The sequence below is a fragment of the Onychostruthus taczanowskii genome, unplaced genomic scaffold, assembly GCF_017590055.1.
Source record: "Onychostruthus taczanowskii isolate IOZ18803 unplaced genomic scaffold, ASM1759005v1 scaffold2, whole genome shotgun sequence".
NCBI classification, from domain to species: Eukaryota; Metazoa; Chordata; class Aves; order Passeriformes; family Passeridae; genus Onychostruthus; species Onychostruthus taczanowskii.
The window spans coordinates 28,325,546-28,345,748 of record NW_024499239.1 but is presented as its reverse complement, the minus strand read 5'-3'; the positions used below and the strand labels follow the sequence as shown (position 1 = coordinate 28,345,748).

General features: G+C 60.1%; 1 protein-coding gene across 7 annotated transcripts; it reads right to left on the bottom strand.

Moving 5' to 3' along the window:
- Positions 1-626: 626 nt before the first annotated feature.
- Positions 627-20,069, bottom strand: LOXL3 (lysyl oxidase like 3). 7 transcript variants are annotated; one of them, XM_041403078.1, is made up of 16 exons: positions 19,939-20,069; positions 14,208-14,529; positions 12,260-12,423; positions 11,672-11,886; positions 8,289-8,348; positions 7,817-8,042; positions 6,767-6,947; positions 5,014-5,168; positions 4,158-4,331; positions 3,855-4,010; positions 3,458-3,620; positions 2,574-2,817; positions 2,037-2,152; positions 1,796-1,932; positions 1,389-1,500; positions 627-1,205 (listed from the first exon to the last, which is right to left on the bottom strand). In XM_041403078.1, the coding sequence occupies exons 2-16, from the start codon at positions 14,515-14,517 to the stop codon at positions 1,132-1,134; spliced, it is 2,487 nt and encodes an 828-aa protein (XP_041259012.1). In that variant the 5' UTR covers positions 14,518-14,529; positions 19,939-20,069; the 3' UTR covers positions 627-1,131. The 7 variants fall into 7 exon arrangements, with proteins under 7 accessions (XP_041259012.1, XP_041259011.1, XP_041259013.1 ...); XM_041403077.1 differs by having other exon boundaries at positions 19,979-20,062; XM_041403079.1 differs by having other exon boundaries at positions 20,014-20,054.
- Positions 20,070-20,203: the final 134 nt, after the last annotated feature.

Below are 20,203 nucleotides of genomic sequence, written 5' to 3'. Positions count from 1 at the left end.
CGCCAAGGCCTGCCCGCTCCTCCTCCCAGGCTGAGGGCAGAGCCCGGGCTCCCTGCAGTGGGGAAGGGCTGGTGGGGTCAGAGCACGCAGCTGAGGGGTGAGAGCTGGGCTGGATTTCCCTCAGCCCCTGTGTCACATCCGAGTGCTCCTGCCCAGTGTCTCGGCTGCAGGCCCGGCCGGGCTGTGCTCCCACACGAGTCGAGGCAGCCCCGCTCTGCTGTGACACCTCGGTTCTTGTGGGTCACGGGTCCTGTGGACACCAATCCTCAAGGGTCACAGCCCCAGGACAGGATTTCTGCTCCGTAACATTCACCCTGGATCTGGTGAGGGAGAACCAGCTCTTCTTTCGCACATCCCTGCTCCTCAGTTCCTCCCCACAGGATGCTGTGGGGCTGCTGCTGGTCCCTTCCTCTCATCCAGCTGGGTTTCCCCCAGAGGAGCAGCCCTGGCTGAGGACGGTGCTGGGGGCTGCTGGGGGGCCAGGGCTGTGTGGATGAGGCATGGCAGGGGCCAGGGAATGCTCCCACACTGTGCCAGTGTGGCTACCAGCCCTGCAGAATGAACCGTGCCACCTGCCAGGCTCCTCATCCCAGCCCAGAGACGTGCCAGCAACCATTGGGAAATAGAACTTATAACTTTATAGAGGAAATAAAATTACAACTGAGAGACGGGGTAGGAGCCACCCCTGGGCAGCGCTGTGGGCAGAGACACCTGCACCATCCTGGGGGGACCAGGAGCTCCTGTGTGGGTGGTGGGCCCTGGGGCCAGCTGAGGGGGCGAGCTGTGGGGTGAGAGGAACCAGGGCTGAAGGGGGCAGTGGGAAGTTGGGGTGCAGCTGGGATGGGAGGGATGGGGGGTGCAGGACCTCCCGGACTGTACCCGTGTGCCGCAGCCCAGGGGATGTGGGCACGCTCTTCTGGCCAGTGGTTGGGGTGACAGCCCCAGGCTGGGAGGTGCAGGGGTCAGTGCCTCCAGCACCAGCCCCCCCGAGGTGGCGAGTCCTGGGCAGTCCCCGGCAGGACACAGTGGCAGCAGCACTGGGCATCAGGCCTCCCTGCCGGTCTTCCAGCGGCTTCCTCCCACCAGTACGGGGTGAGGGAGGGAGATGCCTGTCTCCCCAGGCCCGGGGCCCTATGAAATCTGGTTGTTGAGCTGACCTGGGTACTGCTCAAACCGCTTGTTGGCCTCCTCGCTGAGCGCATCTCCTGCGGGCAGAGGGCAGGGGCTGTCAGCTCTGCTGCAGTGCATCCCCTGCCCTGCCAGCACCTTCCACTGCAGCACCATGCCAGCCCCCAGCAGCACCATGCCAGCCCATCCTCATCCTCATGGCTTCCTGCAGGCCTGTCACTGCCCTCCACCCTCCCCCTGTGCCGTGCCCGGGCTGTTACCGATGTGGCAGCTGTGCACCCAGATGCGGTGCCCGTCGTACTTGCAGTTGCACTTCATGGCATTGTTGGTGAAGTCACTTTCTGCCACCTCGAAGTTGGGGTTGATCACGACCTGTGGGGCACCGACAGTGAGACCCCTGCCCCAGCCCCACAGGATGTGTCTCCCCAGCTGTGGTGGGTGTGCCGGAGAGCTCCAAGGAGCCAGTGGCTGCTGATGTGGTGGGGTGGTCCTGTCCCTGAGCACCATGTGCCCATGAGCAGTGCTGCTCAGAGTTGGAAAACCCATGTGACAGTGTGTCTGAGCAGCCCTGCACGTCTGTGGGCACAAGGACAGGCACTGTCCCATGCCAGCACACCCACTGAGCTCCAGTGGGAGACAGGGATGGTCTCCCACTGAGGTGCAGCACCTGTAGGATGTAGTTGCCTGGCTTGACGTCGGTGATGTCGATCCACTGGCAGTCGATGTCGTGCCGGTACAGGTCCCAGCAGCCCACAGTGATGCCCTGCTCCCCAAAGTTGGCACACTCGTACCTCTTGGCCACGTCTGCAGGCAGGAGGAGACACAGCTGGCCCCTGCTGAGCCCCCCAGCCTGGCCCCACGATGGGGACACGGGCAGGGACGGTGCTGCAGGGCCCTACGTCGCCCACCTTCCTCGCACTCAGTGTCCTCCAGGCAGAAGCTGGCCTTGTGTCCCTCGGCCACCTTGGTGCCATTGGGGGTCAGGATGTCGTAGTGGGTGAAGATGTCCATGCTGTGGTAGTGCCTGTGGGAGGGAGCCAGTGCCTGCTGCAGACTGCCCTGCATCAGCCCCCTGCCACCTGCCCAGCCCCTCGCTGCCAGGAATGTCCCCTCAGCCCCTGCTCTGAGGTGGCAGCACTGTGAGTTGGGCAAAGCTGTGTCCTGCCCATGCAAGCACAGGGCTCAGCTGCAGGGCACAGCCTGCAGTCTTGTCCCTGCCCTCCTGGAGACCCCAGCCCCAACTGCTCATCCAGGATCAGCCCTAAGCCAAACCTGGCAACATTGGACCCTGGGCAGCAGATTGGGGCTATCCAGCGTCACCCTCACCCAGTGTCACCCTCATCCAGCATCACCCTCTCAGTGTCACACTTGCACAGTGTCCTCTGCCCAGCACCCTCCTCACCCTCTCCCCTCCCTGACCCCCAGCCCCATCTGCCCACACGCACCGGTGGCACTCGTGCCAGACCCAGGAGTGGCGGCCGGCCTTGGGGCGGAAGTCGGCGCGGCCGCGGTTGTGGATCTGGGAGGAGAAGCGGAGCAGGCGGCGGTGGCCGTAGGGCCAGTTGGCCAGGCGGGCCGAGCTGGCCAGGCAGTTTTCCTCGGCGGCGCAGTACAGCATGTGCAGCGGCCGGTCCTCGATGTACGCCGTCTCCTGCACCAGCGGCGCGTGCAGCAGCAGGTCGGAGGCGGCTGGGGACAGGCGGCTGCTCAGGGACGGGCCCTGCCCTCGGCACTCGGCAGGGATGGGGCGAGGGGAGGGGAGGGGGCAGTGCCCACTGCTGGCAGGGCTGAGCCAGCCACGGGGGGACATGTGCCCTCCGCATTTGCTGGGTGTTGGCTGACCCTGACCTCCATCTGCAAACCCCACTGAGCACAGCCCCTGGCCCCATAACACTGTTGTTTACAGAGCCCACTGCCTGCAGACCCCAGTGCCCACAGACCCCAGTGCTCAGAGTCCATCCCTGCAGAGCCCACTGCCCACAGACCCCAGTGCTCAGAGTCCATTCCTGCAGAGCCCACTGCCCACAGACCCCAGTGCTCAGAGTCCATTCCTGCAGAGCCCACTGCCCACGGACCCCAGTGCTCAGAGTCCCTGCCTTCAGACCCCACTGCCCACGGACCCCAGTGCTCAGAGTCCATTCCTGCAGACCCCACTGCCTGCAGACCCTACTGCCCACAGACCATTCCTGCAGACCCCACTACCCACAAACCACACCACCCACAGACCCCAGTGCTTAGAGTCCATCCCTGCAGAGCCCACTCCCCACAGCCCCCTCTCTGCAGAACCCCCACCACAGACAGGCCCCCTGCAGCCCCCATGGCCGCTCACTCTCGGAGCAGATGACGCCCGCAGCGAAGCGCGTGCCCGTGTTCCTGCAGCTCAGGCTGGCGCCGTGGTGCTGGCAGTGGCTCAGGGACATCTCGTGGCCGGCGCACTTCACCCCGCTCATGACCATCTCTGTCACGTTGCTGGCGTCCCAGTACCACGTCTCCTGGCGAGGGGGTGAGGCAGGGTGGGTGGCAGGGCTGGCGGCCGGATTGCCCAGGATCACTTATACCCAGGCTGCAGCCAAGCCCCCCACCACAGCCCAGGGCCCTAGCTACCCACAGGGTCCAGGTCCCTCTGTCCCCATCTGTCCCCATGCAGCCCCACGGTCATTTGGGAAGCGCTGGCCGGTGCCTGTGCTCACCAGGGCATCACCGGGGCCCTCCTCGCTGGCACCTACCGTCACAGCATGCAGGGAGTAGCCCAGGCCGAGCTGACGACAGGCCACCATGGCCTCCTTGGTGGTCCAGCCATCGCTGCAGACCGTTCCCCACTTACTGCCTCGCTTCACCTCCACGCGGCCCTCAAACTCTGTCCTCCCGCCGGCCAGGCGGATCTGCGGGGAAGCCCTGGGGCCGTGAGCGCGCACCCCACGCCGTGCCACCTCCTGTCCCACCGCCATCCCCATCCATCCCCGTCCCCAGCCCCGTGAGCAAGTGGTGCTGGCTGCTGCCGCCCTGGCCAAGCCGGTGCTGGCACCTACTTGTAAGCCGTGGTTAGCGAATCCCAGACCCAGCTGGCGACAGGCCACCATCGCCTCGAGCGTACCCCAGCCTTCGCCGCAGACCAGACCCCAGCGGGGCTGGTCCCCGTCGCCAGCCCCCACCGCCACCTCGACCCGCCCCTCGAAGCGGCTCCGGCCCCCGCTCAGCCGAATCTGCAGAGAAAGGCAGTGGCAGCGTCAACACCGTCACAGGTGATGCTCCCCCTGCGCCGCAGGACTGTCCCCAGCCCCTGTCCCAGCAGTGCCGGGGCTGTGCTGCAGTGCCTGCACATGGGGATGGGGCAGCCAGCAACTGAGCAGAGCCAAGCACAGTTTTAGCTGGCAGGGAACTTGCCAAAACTGGTGGATTTGGAGACAACAAATCGCTTGTGAGTTTGGGAATTGTCTCACCAGCGCAGGGAAAACAGTTCATTTTGAAATGGCGCCATTTCAGAAATGACAGGTGTGAGAGAGTTAAAGATCATTAAAGAAGCTCAAAGTGGATGAAACGATGGGTTGGGCAAACAGGAACAAGTGGCTCCATTTGCTTGTTTCATCACAGGTTAAAAAGAAAAAAATCTCTCTTGGTTGTCCCACAGTGATTTTTTTTCTGATGTTTCTGCTGGGGAGCGGGCACAGGCTGGCAGCAGGAAAAGCAGCAGGGAGCAGCTGCCCCACACCTCCCCTCACAGGAGCTCCCACCCACAAAATCCCTGAGCTCCCAGGACAGGGGAAAACGTGTGGGGTGCAGAGGAGAGACGAGGCTCCCATGGATCCTGCGGGCCTTTCCCAGCACCCCACTCTGAGCTCCCACTGCTGGAGCCCCTCGGAGCCAGCAGCCCCCCGTGGTGCGCACCAGGTTCTCGTAGCCCATGTAGGGGACGTTGCAGCGAACAGCCGCGTCCTCCGTGTGCTTGCAGTCCTCCTGTGTGATGTTCCTGTAGGGGCAGCTCCACAGGGACTTCTCGGTGCCCCGGCACTGCACCTCGTTCAGGTGGATGGGGCCCGTCCCTGCCGGAGGACAGCAGAAATCAGGGCCCTGTGACACAGGGATGCTCAGGGCCACCCTGTTCCCAACACTGCCCTCTCTTTTTGGCGGGTCTGAGGGAGCTGGATACTCCAGCCTCCACAGCTGCTGCCGGGGGCTGTGTGGTTGAGTGGTCCCATTGGGATGCTCCACATGCATCCCAGTGCTCACAGGACAGCCCAGCCAAGCAAAGCCTGGGTAAGTGCCTCATCCACAGCTCCAGGAGGGGATGCCCGGCGCTGCAGCAGCCACAGGGCCTGCAAGGCCTCCTTGGAGGTCAGCTGCCTAAGATAAGAAATGCCTAGTCGTGATGACTGGACCAAAAGAAGCCACTCTTCCACCTTCAGACCTTTGTTATCGCTCTGTAAGATGACAGGTCACTCTCACCTCGACCCTTACTATTGGACTGTTTCCCAAAACCCCCATACCCTATATAAACCCCCATTTCTGTGCTGTTCAGAAGAGCTGTCACTGTCACCCTTCACAGAAGCTGCTAATAAAGACACCTCTGTGGAACCGTGTCACATTCACATTCTTTGAAAATTCCCTTCACCCAGGATTTTTCTCCTGGGAAGCTGAGAAGCCTCAGAGAAAAAGGAAAACAATTCTTATCTCATTTGCTTCTCCTGTGTTGTGCTCATGGGGAATGTGTTTGGAGATTGTTTCACTGGATTCTGCTGTGAGTTGTTTTCACTTTTTGGCCAATTAGTGCCAAGCTGTGTCAGACTCTGGAGAGAGTCACGAATTTTCATTATTATCTTTTTAGCCCTCTGGAAGTATCCTCTCTCTACTCTTTAGTATAGTTTAGTTTAGTATTATTTAATATAATGTAGTATCATAAAGTAATACATTAGCCTTGTGAGAACATGGAGTCAGACTCACCGTTCCTCCCTGCCATGAGGGTCCCTGCAAATACAATGGAACCACAAACAACTCCCCTCTCTCTCTCCTGTGTCTGCCAAGGCACTTAGCAACCAAAGAGCTGAAATCACTAGGAGCTGAATTCACCAAAGAGCTGATCTCTCTTAAGAGCTGAGCTGCTTGCTAAGATTGCCTGCAGCTGGGAGCCTGCCTGAGGGACCTGGACAAGTGGAGCTTAGCAAGGCTTTGCAATCCAGACACCTACGGCAGCTGGGGTCGGAGAGACCCCAAGAACCCCCTGCTGTAATAAATATGGTGCCTCTGCCCTGGCAATACAATATTTAAGTCACTATTCACAAAGCAGAAGGAATGCAGAAACATGGATCACATTTTTCAGATATTCTCTGCCTGTTTCTCAGGTTTCAATGGTTCATAACCATTGTATTTGAATTTTATACCCTTGTTCCGTCCAAGTTGCCATGGGTATGCATTTAAAAAAAATCCTCATCCAGACACACTTTGAACAGTAACGAGACCCTTGTTCCGTCCAAGTTGCCATGGGTATGCATTTAAAAAAAAATCCTCATCAAAACACACTTCGAACAGTAACGAGGTCTGCCTTGCTACTTCCTCACCTACATTTACTTCCTCGCCAAAAATGTATTTCATGGAAGGCAAACGCAGTGAAAGGCTTCAAATGGCAACAGGATGACAGCCTCACCTTGCCCCATGCGCGCCCCGGTGAGGGCCTCCTTGGCGCTGCCGAAGCCCAGCTCGCGGCACACGACGCTGGCCGACTGCAGGTTCCAGCGGTCGTCACAGATGGTGCCCCACTCGCTGCTCCTGAGCACCTCAACGCGGCCCTCGCCGACCCTGGCGCCGCCCTTCAGCCGGATCCGGGGCTGCGGGAGCAGGGACAGCGTGGGACAGTGTGGGATGGCACAACACAGCGCTGGCCGCGACTGCTGGGATGTGCAGGGGCAGGACGCCGTCCCCACCTCCTGCTCTGGGTGTTCCAGGTTGGAAGGCAAGAGGTATTCTATTTGCCATCTCTGTGGCAGATGTCTTTTGCCAAGTGGGCAGTTTTCCTTGTCTCTTCCACACCCACTCCTCCCTCGGAGGGGGGGACATCTGCTGATGACAGGCTATGGAATGTCACTGCATGGCTGATAAGAGCTACAGCATCCATTGGGAGATGCTCCAGAGGGAGGAGACAAGAATTCCTCCCTGGACATAATCTGGTGATTCTGGAAATACCACACAGCTTCTCCACTGGATTTCCCAGAGGAACACCAGCTGTCTCTTCCACTGGATCTTCAGAAGAACACTAAACCCTTTCCTACAGGATCCCTGCTCCAACAGAACCACACCTGACACTCCAGGAGAGCTGCAGCTACAATTCCAACTGGACTGCTGCCACCACCCTGACCCACAGGGTGTCAGGCTGTGTTCTGACTCTGTCAGTGTTGTTTTAGTTTACTGCATTGTTTATTTTATCCTTTTATTTTCTACAGAACTGTTATTTCCTGCCCTATATTTGTTGCCTGAGAGCCCCCTTAATTTCAAATTTACAGCAATTCAGAAGGAGGGGGGTTACATTTTCCATCTCAGGGAGGCTCCTGCCTTCCTTAACAGGCACCTGTCTTTCCAAACCAAGACACTGGAGCTGGTCACCCAGCAACCCACACACCTGCAGAGCCCAGGGGACAGAGCGTGGCACTGTCCAGCTGTGGGTCACCACAGGGCTCGTCCCCTTCCCTGTGGGGCTCACCTGGCCCTGCTGCTGCTGCTGCTGGCGCTGTTTCTTCTTGTGGGCACCGCCAGTGTTGAAGAGGGGCCCGGGCACGCAGCTGACCACGGCGGGCATGCCGGAGCCACAGGCTGCCGAGGAGTTGCCCCGGTAGAACTCGAAGGAGCACATGGACAGGTGCACCTCTGTCCCCGTGCAGGACACCGAGTGCAGGCGGTAGTTGAGCTGCTGCCGCTCTGTGAAGAGCCTGTGAGGGGAGAGGAGCCCTGAGCCACGGCCAGTGGCAGTGGAGGTGTCACCAGCAACCCTGCCTGCAGTGCATGCGCTGGCTGTGCCCCTTGCCCTGTCCCCAGGGTGATGTCTGCCAGGCACCCACCCCTTGCCAGCTGCCTGTCCCACACCCCCAGCAGGACAGGGACGCACGTGGGGACACGCACAGCTCTGGTGGGACTGCACTGGGCTCCTGTCTCTGGCTCTCCACTGAGCCATTTACCTCTTCTTGGGCCCTACGTCCTCCCTGCGCTTTTGTTTAGGCTGAGATTTGGAGGCCAGCCTGGAAAATAGAAAACAACCATCACAAAGCCTGGGATGTCAGGCTGTCACCTCTGCCCTCAGCAGTGACACAGGGAGCACAGCCTGCCCTGGATTCACTGGAGGCTGAACTGGGCACCTTGGCCCCCAGGAAAAGTCATGTGCATCCCCTTTGTGTCACACAGGGGTGCAACAGCATCATCTGCTGCCAGCAGTGTGCCACACTCCTCAGCAATGATGCAGTTTCCAGCATGCATCCCACCAGGAAACTGCTGGATGCAGCCACATCCTGCTCTGCCTTGTCACACAGCAAAAGATCAAACACCAGCAGCCACCATTTGATCAGTCAGGTGTGGCTGTGGCTGTGTCCTCATCCAGATACCATGCCACCACTGTGCCGTGTCCCCAAGGTGCAGGACACCCCGCAAGCAGCACCAAGCAAGCAGCACAGGCAGCCCCAGGGAGCTTGCCTTGGGGCCATGGGGCACGGTGGGACTTGCTGCAGGCTGGCAAGGACCTGCTGCCAGCGAGGGAAACAGCCCTGGCACAGGCTGAGCCATGAGGGGCCCAGCACACACAAGGTGTAGGTGCAATCCCAACATCCTCAAATGCTTGTTTCCCTCAGGGAGGAAGATGCTGAGCAGAGCCAAAACCCCAGAGACCACAAGGAGTGAAGAGCAGAGTGGCCCAAAGGAGGGCAGGGGACTGACAGCCCCAGGGACCAGGCAGAACCAAGCCTGACCACTGTCCCTGCAGGCCAGCACAGGTTGGTGTCAGCCTGCACAGCCCAGCGAGCCCCAGGACACAGCACAGGGCTGGGATTCAGACAGACAGAGGGCATCAGTGCCCACTCACTCTCAGGAAACCACATCTGGATCCTGTACTTGGATTGGGTCTCCCAGGACAAGAAGATGTCACATATGTGGTGTGAGCCCCAGGGAGAACAGCAAGACAGCGGTGTGGGAGGAGATGGGGGGGTGTGGGACTGTTCCAGCCAGGGCTGAGGTGGGAGCTGTGAGGATCCTGGCTCTTCCAGCAGGGAGGAAAGAGCAGCAGAGGAAAGAGGCATGACTGACAACAAAATGTTCAGGCTCAGGGTAAGGAAAACCTTTTGCCCATGAGGGCTGTTCCACACTGGAGCAGAGACCGCAGGGCTGCAGAATTTCCATCCTTGGAAGGTTTCAAAAGCCAGCTGGATGAAGTCCTGGGCTTAACCCACAGCTGGCTCTGCTCCACCCAGGGAGTTGGACCAGGACTCCCAGAGGTCCCTTCCAGCCTGGATTAGCCTGTGCCTTCGTATGACCGTGGCTGTGCAGCCCCAAACTGATCAGCCCCTACAAAACAGTGTGGCTCTCAGGAGCCATTCCTGCTCGGGGCACAGGGACAGGACTGCAGCCTCATGGAGACACAAACCATTTCCCCCAGTGCTGCAGGGGAAGGACCTGCTCACTGGGAAAGGGGCACTCAGCACCAAACCAGCCAGGAGCAACCAGGACCTTCAGAAGGAGTTGAGGAAACCCATGGGATGACCCTGCCTGAATTCCCATCACCAGCTGCAGGAGCTGGCAAGGATGGCTGCAGGGGACACAGACCTGGGAGTGTCACAATGAAGAGCTCACAGTGGGTGTAGAGCTCATTCAGCACCAGCTGGGACTGGGGCATGGCCCCATGCTGGGGGTAGAACATCATGGCAGCAGGCTCAGGAAAGAGGTGCCACACCCCAGCCCAGAGAGGATGGGCTCTGGCTCACTGTATCCGTTGGACCAGGACTCCCAGAGGTCCCTTCCAGCCTGGATTAGCCTGTGCCTTCGTATGACCGTGGCTGTGCAGCCCCAAACTGATCAGCCCCTACAAAACAGTGTGGCTCTCAGGAGCCATTCCTGCTCGGGGCACAGGGACAGGACTGCAGCCTCATGGAGACACAAACCATTTCCCCCAGTGCTGCAGGGGAAGGACCTGCTCACTGGGAAAGGGGCACTCAGCACCAAACCAGCCAGGAAACTGGAGCAACCAGGACCTTCAGGAGGGAGTTGAGGAAACCCATGGGATGACCCTGCCTGAATTCCCATCACCAGCTGCAGGAGCTGGCAAGGATGGCTGCAGGGGACACAGACCTGGGAGTGTCACAATGAAGAGCTCACAGTGGGTGTAGAGCTCATTCAGCACCAGCTGGGACTGGGGCATGGCCCCATGCTGGGGGTAGAACATCATGGCAGCAGGCTCAGGAAAGAGGTGCCACACCCCAGCCCAGAGAGGATGGGCTCTGGCTCACTGTATCCACCACGAGATCCAGCAGCAGGATTCAGGGATGGAGGGAAAAGGCAGCCAGACCATCCCCTGGGCCTGGCAGAAAGGCAGCAAGAATGAGTAGGCAGAGGATGAGTGGGCAGACCCCAAGCAGATGTGGCACTCATCTGCCACACTGTGCCCATCAGCACTGCTGAGCACGGACTCTGGTGCCCATGCCAGCCCATCCTGCAGGGAATGGAGGGGTGCACAGCCTTTCCAGCATCCCCAGTGCTGCTTTCTGCAGAAAGCAGCCCATTTCCACAGTCCTTCCTCCCCATCCACCAGGAGAGACAGCTCTGCTCCGAGGCCTCCTGCTGCCCTCCAGGGTGCCAGGACTCCTGCCTGCTGTGCAGGACAGGGCTGCTCTGCCTGGAGCACGACCAGCCTGGGAGAGAGATCGTCTCTCGTGGGGAATGGGGGACCCCAGCATGCACAGGCAGGTCCCCTGGGGTGGGGTTTGTCCTACTGGGCCAGCGCAGCCCAAGCCTTCAGTCTGCTCTGTCTGGATCTATTTGTGCCCAGATCCATTCTGCCAGCTGGTGGGGCTGGACAGCCCAGCTCTGCCACGGCTCAGCAGATGGGGCCCTGGCCCCTTACCTGCTGCCCAGCCTCGGGCTGTGGCCCCTCGTCCTGGCTGCTCGCCTCAGCCGCCTGTGGAGCAACACCAGATCTGCCTGCTCAGGGCACACCCAGTGCCAGGCACGGCGTGTCCATGCCCCTCACTCAGCCCACGGTGTGGCTGCAGCATCCCCTGATGGCTGCAAACGTCCCCTGAGGCTGGGGACAGCACTGCCAGGGAGCAAAGGTGCTCCCCTTGGAGCAGCCTTGCTGCAGTGTGTGTGGCAGGGGGACACAGCCTCCCAACTACCCCCCACCCCCCCAGCTCGGTTAGCAAGTGTCCAGACGGCCAGCTGGGGCTTGGACTGGTGAGCAGCAGGGTGGGAGAGATTTTAGGAGCCACAACACCCAACAGCACAGCCTCTGCTGTCCCCCTGGCACCACCCCAGCCCTGCTTGGACGCCCCACCCCTGCGGGCTCCCTGCCGGCCACACTCACCTGTAGAAGTTCCTGTTGACTTTCTTCTCTGCCGGGAAGCCCATCATGCCGCAGACGACGCGGCTGTTGTGGCTGTCCCAGCCCTGGTCGCAGATCTGTGCCCAGCTGTCCTTGTAGCGCACCTCCACGATGCCCTCTGTCACCGGCAGCTGCTGCCGCCGCCCCCCGTGCACCACCGGCCGCAGCCGCACCTCCTCCATGTGGCTCTGCTCGGTCTGCGGGCATCAGGTCAGCCCCAGCTCACCTCCCATCCCACCGCCCCTCCTCCTGCCAGCCCGCTCCCAGGGAGTCTCCAAGGATGAAGGAAAAGGGTCCCCGGTCACAGGCGGGGCACAGGGACAGCCAGAGCCAGTCCTGCATTCCTGCTGGCCACATCTGATGGCCCTGGGCAGCCAAGGATTGAACCTCATGCAGACAGCTCAGTGCCTCTTGTCCCCTTGGGTCCCCAGGTGCATCTCCAGGGAGCACAACCAGGAAAGCCAGTGCTTCCTGCACCCCCAGGGCAAGTCCCAGACCGCCCCACACCCAGGGTGCTCTGTGGCATCCTGGATGTCACCAGCTGCCCGCTGTGGCCAGCAGCCTCCTCACCTCGATGACGTTGGAGTCCTTGAAGCCTGGAATGCGTTCATCCTTGCAGACCACACCTGCATCCTCCTCGTGGCTGCAGTCGCTGTTCCCCCAGCCCCGGTGTTTGCAGTCCCTGATGTCCTTCTCGTTTCCAGCACAGTTCACATTGTCCAGCCAGATCCGCCCTGCCAGACACAGCCCGGGGGTGAGGGGGAGCCAAGCATCCCCTGGGAGCAGGGAAAGTGCCCACAGGGCATGGGGATCACACAGGTTACAGCAGGAGCTGCAGCACAAAGCTGAGGCCAGTGAAATGCCAGGAGTAAAGATCTGTGTGGCATTCACATTCCCTGAATGTGATTTCTTCACCCAGGGTTTTTCTCCTGGGAAGCTGAAAGGCAGCGAGAGTCCTCAGAGAAAAGGAAAACAATTCTTATCTCATTTGCTTCTCCTGTGTTGTGCTCATGGGGAATGTGTTTGGAGATTGTTCACCCACAGGTGATTGTTTCACTGGATTCTGCTGTGAGTTGTTTTCACACTTTGGCCAATCAGGGCCAGGCTGGGTCAGACTCTGGAGAGAGTCACGAGTTTTCATAATTATCTTTTTAGCATTGAGTAAGCATCTTTTCTGTATTCTTTAGTATGGTATAGTATAGTGTTCTTTAATATAATATAGTATAATAAAGTAATAAATTATCCTTCTGATAAGATGGAGTCAGATGCATCATCTCTCCCCTCGTTAGGGTCGCCTGAATTTACAATAGTTCTGGGTGGGGGTCTGCAGATGGGGGGCCTCCAGCTCCCCAAGGGGCTGCTCTGACACACAGAAAGCTCCCACGTGTGCACACCTGAGCACAGAATCCCACAGAAAGCTCCCGTAAGTGCAGAGAATCACACAGAAAGCTCACATATGTGCACACATGAGCACACAATCACACACACAGAATCCCACAGAAAGCTCCCGTAAGTGCAGAGAATCAGAAAGCTCCCACGTGTGCACACCTGAGCACAGAATCCCACAGAAAGCTCCCACGTGTGAACAACTGAGCACACAATCGCACAGAAAACTCCCACACGTGCACACCTGAGCACAGAATCCCACAGAAAGCTCCCGTAAGTGCACAGAATCACACAGAAAGCTCACGTATGTGCACACCTGAGCACACAACCCCACAGAAAGCTCCCCCACGGGCACACCTGAGTACATAATCACACAGAATGTTCCCATAAGTGCACAGAATCACACAGAAAGCTCACGTATGTGCACACCTGAGCACACAACCCCACAGAAAGCTCCCCCACGGGCACACCTGAGTACATAATCACACAGAATGTTCCCATAAGTGCACAGAATCACACAGAAAGCTCACGTATGTGCACACCTGAGCACACAACACCACAGAAAGCTCCCCCACGGGCACACCTGAGCACATAATCACACAGAATGTTCCCATAAGTGCACACAATCACACAGAAAGCTCCCATGTGTGCACACCTGAGCACACAATCCCACAGAAAGCTCCCATAAGTGCACAGAATCACACAGAAAGCTCCTCTGTGTGCACACAATCACACAGAAAGCTCACATATGTGCACACAATCCCACAGAAAGCTCCCATGTGTGCACACAATCACAGAGAAAGCTCACATATGTGCACAGAATCACACAGAAAGCTCCCCCACGCACACAACTGAGCACATAATCACACAGAATGTTCCCATAAGTGCACAGAATCACACAGAAAGCTCCCGTAAGTGCACAGAATCACACAGAAAGCTCCCATAAGTGCACACAATCCCACAGAAAGCTCCCATGTGTGCACACCTGAGCACACAACCCCACAGAGAGCTCCCCCACGCACACACCTGAGCACACAACCACTGCCGGGCGCTCCGCAAACACACATCCCGCCCCTTGCAGCCGTGTGGGGGCTGTGCCAGGGGGGTGCTGTGCCCACCACCCCTCTCTTACCGACTCCTTTGCCGTACTTGGCGCTGTGGGCCCAGCCGGCGGCGCCCACGAAGCCGAGGTGCCGGCACAGCACGTGCGCGTTGCCCAGCGTGAAGTCGTCGTCGCAGACGGTGCCCCACTCGTCGTTGTAGAAGACCTCCACGCGGCCCTCGTTGTGCTTGCGGGGGTACCCGGCCAGGCGGAACCTCAGCTGGGGCCCGGGGGGCTGCGTGGGGCCCGGGGGGGTGGGCTGGGCACTGCCCACCCACAGCCACGCGCTGCCCAGCAGCACCAGCAGCTCCGGCCATGCCCGCGTGCCGCAGCCTCCCATGGCAGCGTGGCCCTGCAGGGGCAGACAGGGTCGGGGTTGTGCTGGAACACCAGTACCCCCATCCAGCACCCCGCATCCAGCCCCCCTGCCCAGCTCTGTGCTGGTTAAACCCCCTGCCCAGCACGGGCACAGCCATGTGCCTGGCCAGAGTGCCCCTAACACACAGCTCCTGCGCCCTTGGGGCTGTCAGGGACCTGGCCAGTGCCCCTGTCCCCTGTCCCCCTCTGCCAACAGCCCTTACTGAGCCCCCACTGCGCTGGCTGGTCACATCTGAAGGGCAGTGAGGGCAGATGGGCACAGGAGAGGTGAATGGAAGGAGGGGATGAGCTGCCAGAGCTGAGGGAGCTGGCACAGGCTCAGGGCACAGGGAAAGCCCAGCTGGAGCAGCCAGGAGCTCGATCCAGCAGGAGCAGGGAATGGCTGCTGGCTGAGGGGATTCCAGCCCACGCTCCTGCCCTCCCTTCCATGACGAGAGAGGCAGCCGGAGCATTCACATTCCTCTGACAATATTTGTGGCTCCCCGAATACCTGAGGGAGATGTGGTATTCCTGTACCAGTCCCACAGCAAACAATAGTGAAAACCCTTCTCTGTGAGCTGCCCTCCCTTCCCAGTGTGCTATTCCCATGGATCCTGTAGCTCAGGAGCAGCATTTCTGCACGGGGGGTGTTGACAAGCTCCGACCCTTGCTTGCCCATGCCCACCTTGCTGTCCACTGCCAGTCCCTTCCAGGATGGGAAAGCATTCCCCCAAAACACCCCCAGGGCAGCCCCCCAGCAGGATATTTCTGTCTCCAAGTCCCCCTAAGCACAGATCCTGTCTGCTGCACTCACACAGACTGTGCTTGCCATTAGAAAACATTAAAATAACAAGTTTTGGCTTTCCTGGGGTGATTTAAAATTCCCGTATTTAGCTCAGTGTCACAGAGAAAGGGAAACAAATTCAAACCCCACGCAGAGCTGGGGGCTGGCACAGCTGCTCCACCTCCCCACCAGCCTCAGGGGCAAGGTTTTCACAAAGGAATCAGCCCCATTCCTGCTTGGTTCACTGTTCCAGGTGATGAGGACCTGCTCCAGCCTCTGCAGAATGCCTCCTGGGTCAAGGCAAGGATGAACCAGGATGGTGCCCAGTGCCAGCCCCTTTGCCACACCCAAAACACCAACAGAAGCCTCCACAGGGCCCAGCCCTGCTGCCTGCCCGCCCCTTTGGGCACATGTGACATTGGAGGTGCCACCAGGAGCAGTGAGAGCCTCGGGAAGAGCCTGGTGCCTGCAGAGATGCTCGGGAAGAGCGAGGAGTAACAAGGACCAGCACTGCTGCTCCAGTTCCACAGCAGGCACAGGGGTGGCAATGACTGGAAGTGGCACTCAGTGCCCTGGTCTGGCTGACAAGGTGGGGATGGGTCACAGGTTGGACTCGATGACCTTGGAGGTCTTTTCCAGCCCCTGTAATTCTGTGAAGCACATCACCTCCCTCGGAGCAACCACACCAGCGTGGGTCTGGCTCTCTCCTCTATCACAGCTGGGGGACAGGGGACACCACAGAGCTGCTGGGGACATGGCCCAGGCAGCTGGGGGTGGTGGGAGCCAGCTCTGGGCTCCTGGTGCCTCAGCTGCCTCCTCTGGCACTGCCAGAGCCCGGCAGGATGTGTGTTTGTGGGCAGAGAGAGGGGAAATGCTCTGCTGAACCTTTTACCCGGCCAGCAGGAAGGGAGGGAGGGTGCAAAGGGCTACCCCAGCCCTGCCAGTGGCTCAGGAAAGGGGATTTCTGGGCTTGGAATGGGAATTCTCCATCCTCATCTCCACACTGCCTGGGAAGCAGAGAAGGGATGAGTTTGCCATCCCACAGCAGGAACAAAACTTCTTATTCCACTGGGACAACGAGGGGACATTGTCCTGCCCAGATGAAGGGCTGTAAATCCTCAGAGCTGTCCTGACACACAAATGTGAGCCCCCTCAGTGCTAACTTGGGCTGTGTTTCCTTAGGAATGCACAAGGATTGGAGCTTCCCCAGCGCTCCTGAGCGAGCAGGATGCTCTGCTGCGGAACTGGGCACTTTCACAACGGGGTCAGTACAACCCTAAAGGACACAATTAATGCCAATCTCCACGGTCTGGCAGAAATAGCCCGTGGCAGGAAGTGGGAATGGCCTTTTATGAGATCACAGGTCCTGTTAATTGGAGTAACTGTGTTGATATAACAGGCTGAGACTGGAAGGCATTCGATTCATCTTGCACCACCTTTTGATGAATTGGCACTCAACAAAATCAGTGCACCTTCTGCTAAGTGGATTAAAACTGGTCACCTGCTGGAACTAAAATGTGGTTACGTGGGGAAGTGACCACTCCGTGGGCTTTCTGGTCAGGATCACATGCTTTTCAAAGCAAAACTGTGCCAGGAGGAGGAAAAAGTACCTTCCTGGTACAGGCTGCAGAGACAGAAATGGGGGAATCAGAGATGGGAACAGGGACAGCCTGGGAAATCAGCATGGTGCAGCCTACATCCTTGGCTACAAGGAAAATTAAAATCTGTGCACTGAGAAACAAAACAGAGGACCAGAACACATGGCACCTGAAAAGTGCTTGGGCTTTGCTCAGCGAATCACTGATCCCCCTCCAAGCCTCAGCAGCGTGAGCTCCAGGGTCTGTAATCCCTGCTCCTGGGTCCTGCTTCAGCTCTGCTCCAGCATCTCTCATCCCACTGTGCTTCCTCAGCTCTGCCACTCGCCTCAGAGTTTCCCAGTGACCTTCCCAGCTGAGCTGTGTGGGGCCAAAGCCTTTTCCAGGGCCAGCCCAGGAGAGCTGCCATGTGAGCTCCCTGCAGCACAGCACGGCTCCGTGCCCGTTCCTGCACCACCTCCCTCCCCGCACACGCTGCGTGCCCGTGTCCATGTCCTGGGCAGCCAGGCTAACAGGGCTCTCATTGTGCACATCACTTTTTCCGTTCTCTGAGGCACAAGTTGTGTGTTTGCTCCTCTCCTGCTGCTCTGCTGCTCACAGGCTTTGCTCTGAATGGGCAGCCCACCCCAGCATCCCAACCGTCCTGCTGTCAGCTCCAGCCTGGGACAATCTCCTCTTGGACCAGGGCTTGTGGCCCTCTGGATGTGCTTGTGGCCCTCTGGATGTGCTTGTGGCACTGTGGATGTGCTGCCCCAGGCACAGATGCTCAGCAGAACTTCACTGTGAGGGTAAAGGGCTCTGGAGGACGGGCTGGCTGGAGCAAGCGCTGGGCGTGGGAGCCGGGAAGCAGCCCAGGTTCTTGCCACTGCCCAGGAAACCTCAGGAATGTCCCAGCCGGGTGTGCACGAGGCCCTGAGCCACATCCCAGCCTGCAGCGCAGCTGGCACTGGTGGTGGGGCGTCTGAGAGTACTGAGGAGGCAAAATCCTGGGGCTCCTCCAGTCCTCAGCCTCAGCCCTGCTCTGCTGAGGCTGGCGTGGGTGAGAGCACCCTTCAGGACAGGGGACAGCCCCACGTGGCAGCAGGAGCCATGACACTGCTCCAACTGCTCCCGTGCCAGCCCACTGGCTCTGCTTGTCCCAGTGGGTGATGGATCAGCGGACAGAGTCACCCTGACAGGTGACTTACAGCCAGGCACTGTCCCCATCAGTGCCCTGCATCTTGCACAGGGGCTGTCCCTTCCAGAGGGGTCAGCTGTGCTGGTGGGGGTGCCCCGGGACCCAGGACTGTCCAAATCATGTGTGTCCTTCAGCAGTCACTGGGCGTACAGCAGGACATCAGTGTGCCCCACCAAAACCCCAGGGAACAGCCAACAGAGCTCCTGGTGAGGCAGGTCCTTGGGTAAGTCCGTGTGTTTGATCAGTGCAGGGATGACATCCCAAGCCACAGCAGCATGGCCAGGCCACCGAGGCTCTTGAGGGACGTGCTGGCTCAGCAGCAGCCTTGGACACACCCACGGGGGACATGGAGCATCCCAGGCACTGACAACTGGGAGGACTCAGAGAAGAGCAGCACAAGAGACCTGGGAAAGCCGCCAGCACAAGGGAGAGGAAGCTCGCTCTGTTTATCCTTCCTTCAGGAGGTTAAGGGGTGACACAGTCACTCCCTGTTGATGTCCCATGCCAGGACATCCCTGAGAGCACGGGGTCACGTCCCCAGCAGTCGGAGTAGGAGAAGGTCTGGTGAGTCCCATGGCTCCAGGGCTCCATCCCTCCCCTTCTCCCCAGGGCCCCCTCACACTCAGCCCTTTCGCAATCCCGCCTTCTCCGCTTTTCCCAATTCCCGGCAGCCCTGGAGAGCCGGGAGCAAACGTGCTTCAAGCAGGGGAGCCCCAACACCCCCACCCTGCTCAGGAGGGGATCTGACACGGGTCAGAGCTCCGGGGTAAGCACCACCAGGGTCTGGAAGGGCACATGGTTCCACAAACTGGTTGCAGAAGCAGCAGGAAGCAGCCCAGGGTCACCATAGGAATCTGGATTCCCTGGCAGGACTGGTGTCACTCCCAAAACTGCAGGGCTGGGAGCTCACTGTCCTTCTCTGCCCACCCCTGCCACCACTGTGTGCCCCATCCCAGGCAAGGACAGGGACCCTGCTGCAGCACGGACACTCGGGGTGCCAGCAGGGACAAAACACTCTGTGGGACCGGGGCTGCCCTTCCCCTTTCCCCTCCTCTGACAACTCCAGGTTGTCAGCCCTTTGGGCTACCTGTTGTCCCCATGTCCTGCTGTCACCCCCTAAGCCAGGGCAGGTCACAGCACAGCTCCTGGCAGCTCCCAGCCCCAGGCAGCCTCCGCAGGACACAGCAGGGCCCTCAGCACAGCCCTGCCCGCTCTGCTCGGAGCTGCCCGGGCTCGGCAGCCCCGGGAGGAACCGGCTGCCGGCAGGAGGGGAAGACCTCGGAGGAATGCGCAAACATCGGCCATCCCCAGGGGCAGAGGGCGGGCAGGGGGCTGTGGGGCTGGTGTCCCAGGCACCCTGGAGCACGGAGCCAGCCTTCCTGGACCTGCTGGAGACGGGACCGGCTCGGCTGCGGGCTCCTCTGAGAGCAGCCGGGAAGGAGAAAAGTCATCCCTTCCAGCGCCGCCAGCCCTCCCGTCCCACATCCCTCCATCCATCCTCCCTCTTCCATGAGCTGCAGCATGTCCGGTCCTCATGGAAACCCTGAGTTACACGGGGAGCCCTGTGTAACCCGCTGCTCGCACGCTTTGGGGTGCGGTACACCCCAAAACCCGCCGGGCTCCGCTTCCCGTGGGACACCCGCGCTGCCCGCCCCGGTCCCGCTGCACGGCAGCCCCGGCACGGCACGGCACGGCATCGCCCCCGCACCCGGGACACCCCCGAGGCGCCCCGGCCCCGCAAGGCGCAGCCCCCGCCGCTCCCGGGACAGCCGGGCCCCGCGCGGTATCACCGGGGTGCCGAACGGAGCCGAACCGTGCCGTGCCGAACCGAGCCGAACCGAGCCGTACCGAGTTCTGCAGCGCCGTGCCGAGCCGTGCAGTGCCGTACCGAACTGAGCCGTGCCGAGCCGTGCAGTGCCGTACCGTGTCCTGCCGTGCCGAGCCGAGCAATTTCGGTCGGTGCCGCCGCGCTCCGCCCCGGCCCGCCCCGCGCCGTGCCCGTGGCCGTGCCCGGCTCGGCTCCAGGGCCGGCCCCAGACCCCCGGGACGGAGCGGCCCGGCCGCTCCTGAGGCCGCGGGGAGCCGCCAGCCGAGCCCCGCTGCCGGGGTTTCG

Bases quoted from the DNA above. Each gene is read 5' to 3' on its own strand.
- LOXL3 (XM_041403078.1), bottom strand. From the start codon at position 14,517: ATGGGAGGCTGCGGCACGCGGGCATGGCCGGAGCTGCTGGTGCTGCTG. The intron at 12,424-14,207 runs GTAAGAGAGGGG...TGTGTCTGGCAG, and splicing joins CAAGTACGGCAAAGGAGTCG to GGCGGATCTGGCTGGACAAT. The intron at 1,933-2,036 runs GTGGGCGACGTA...TCCTGCCTGCAG, and splicing joins GGACACTGAGTGCGAGGAAG to ACGTGGCCAAGAGGTACGAG.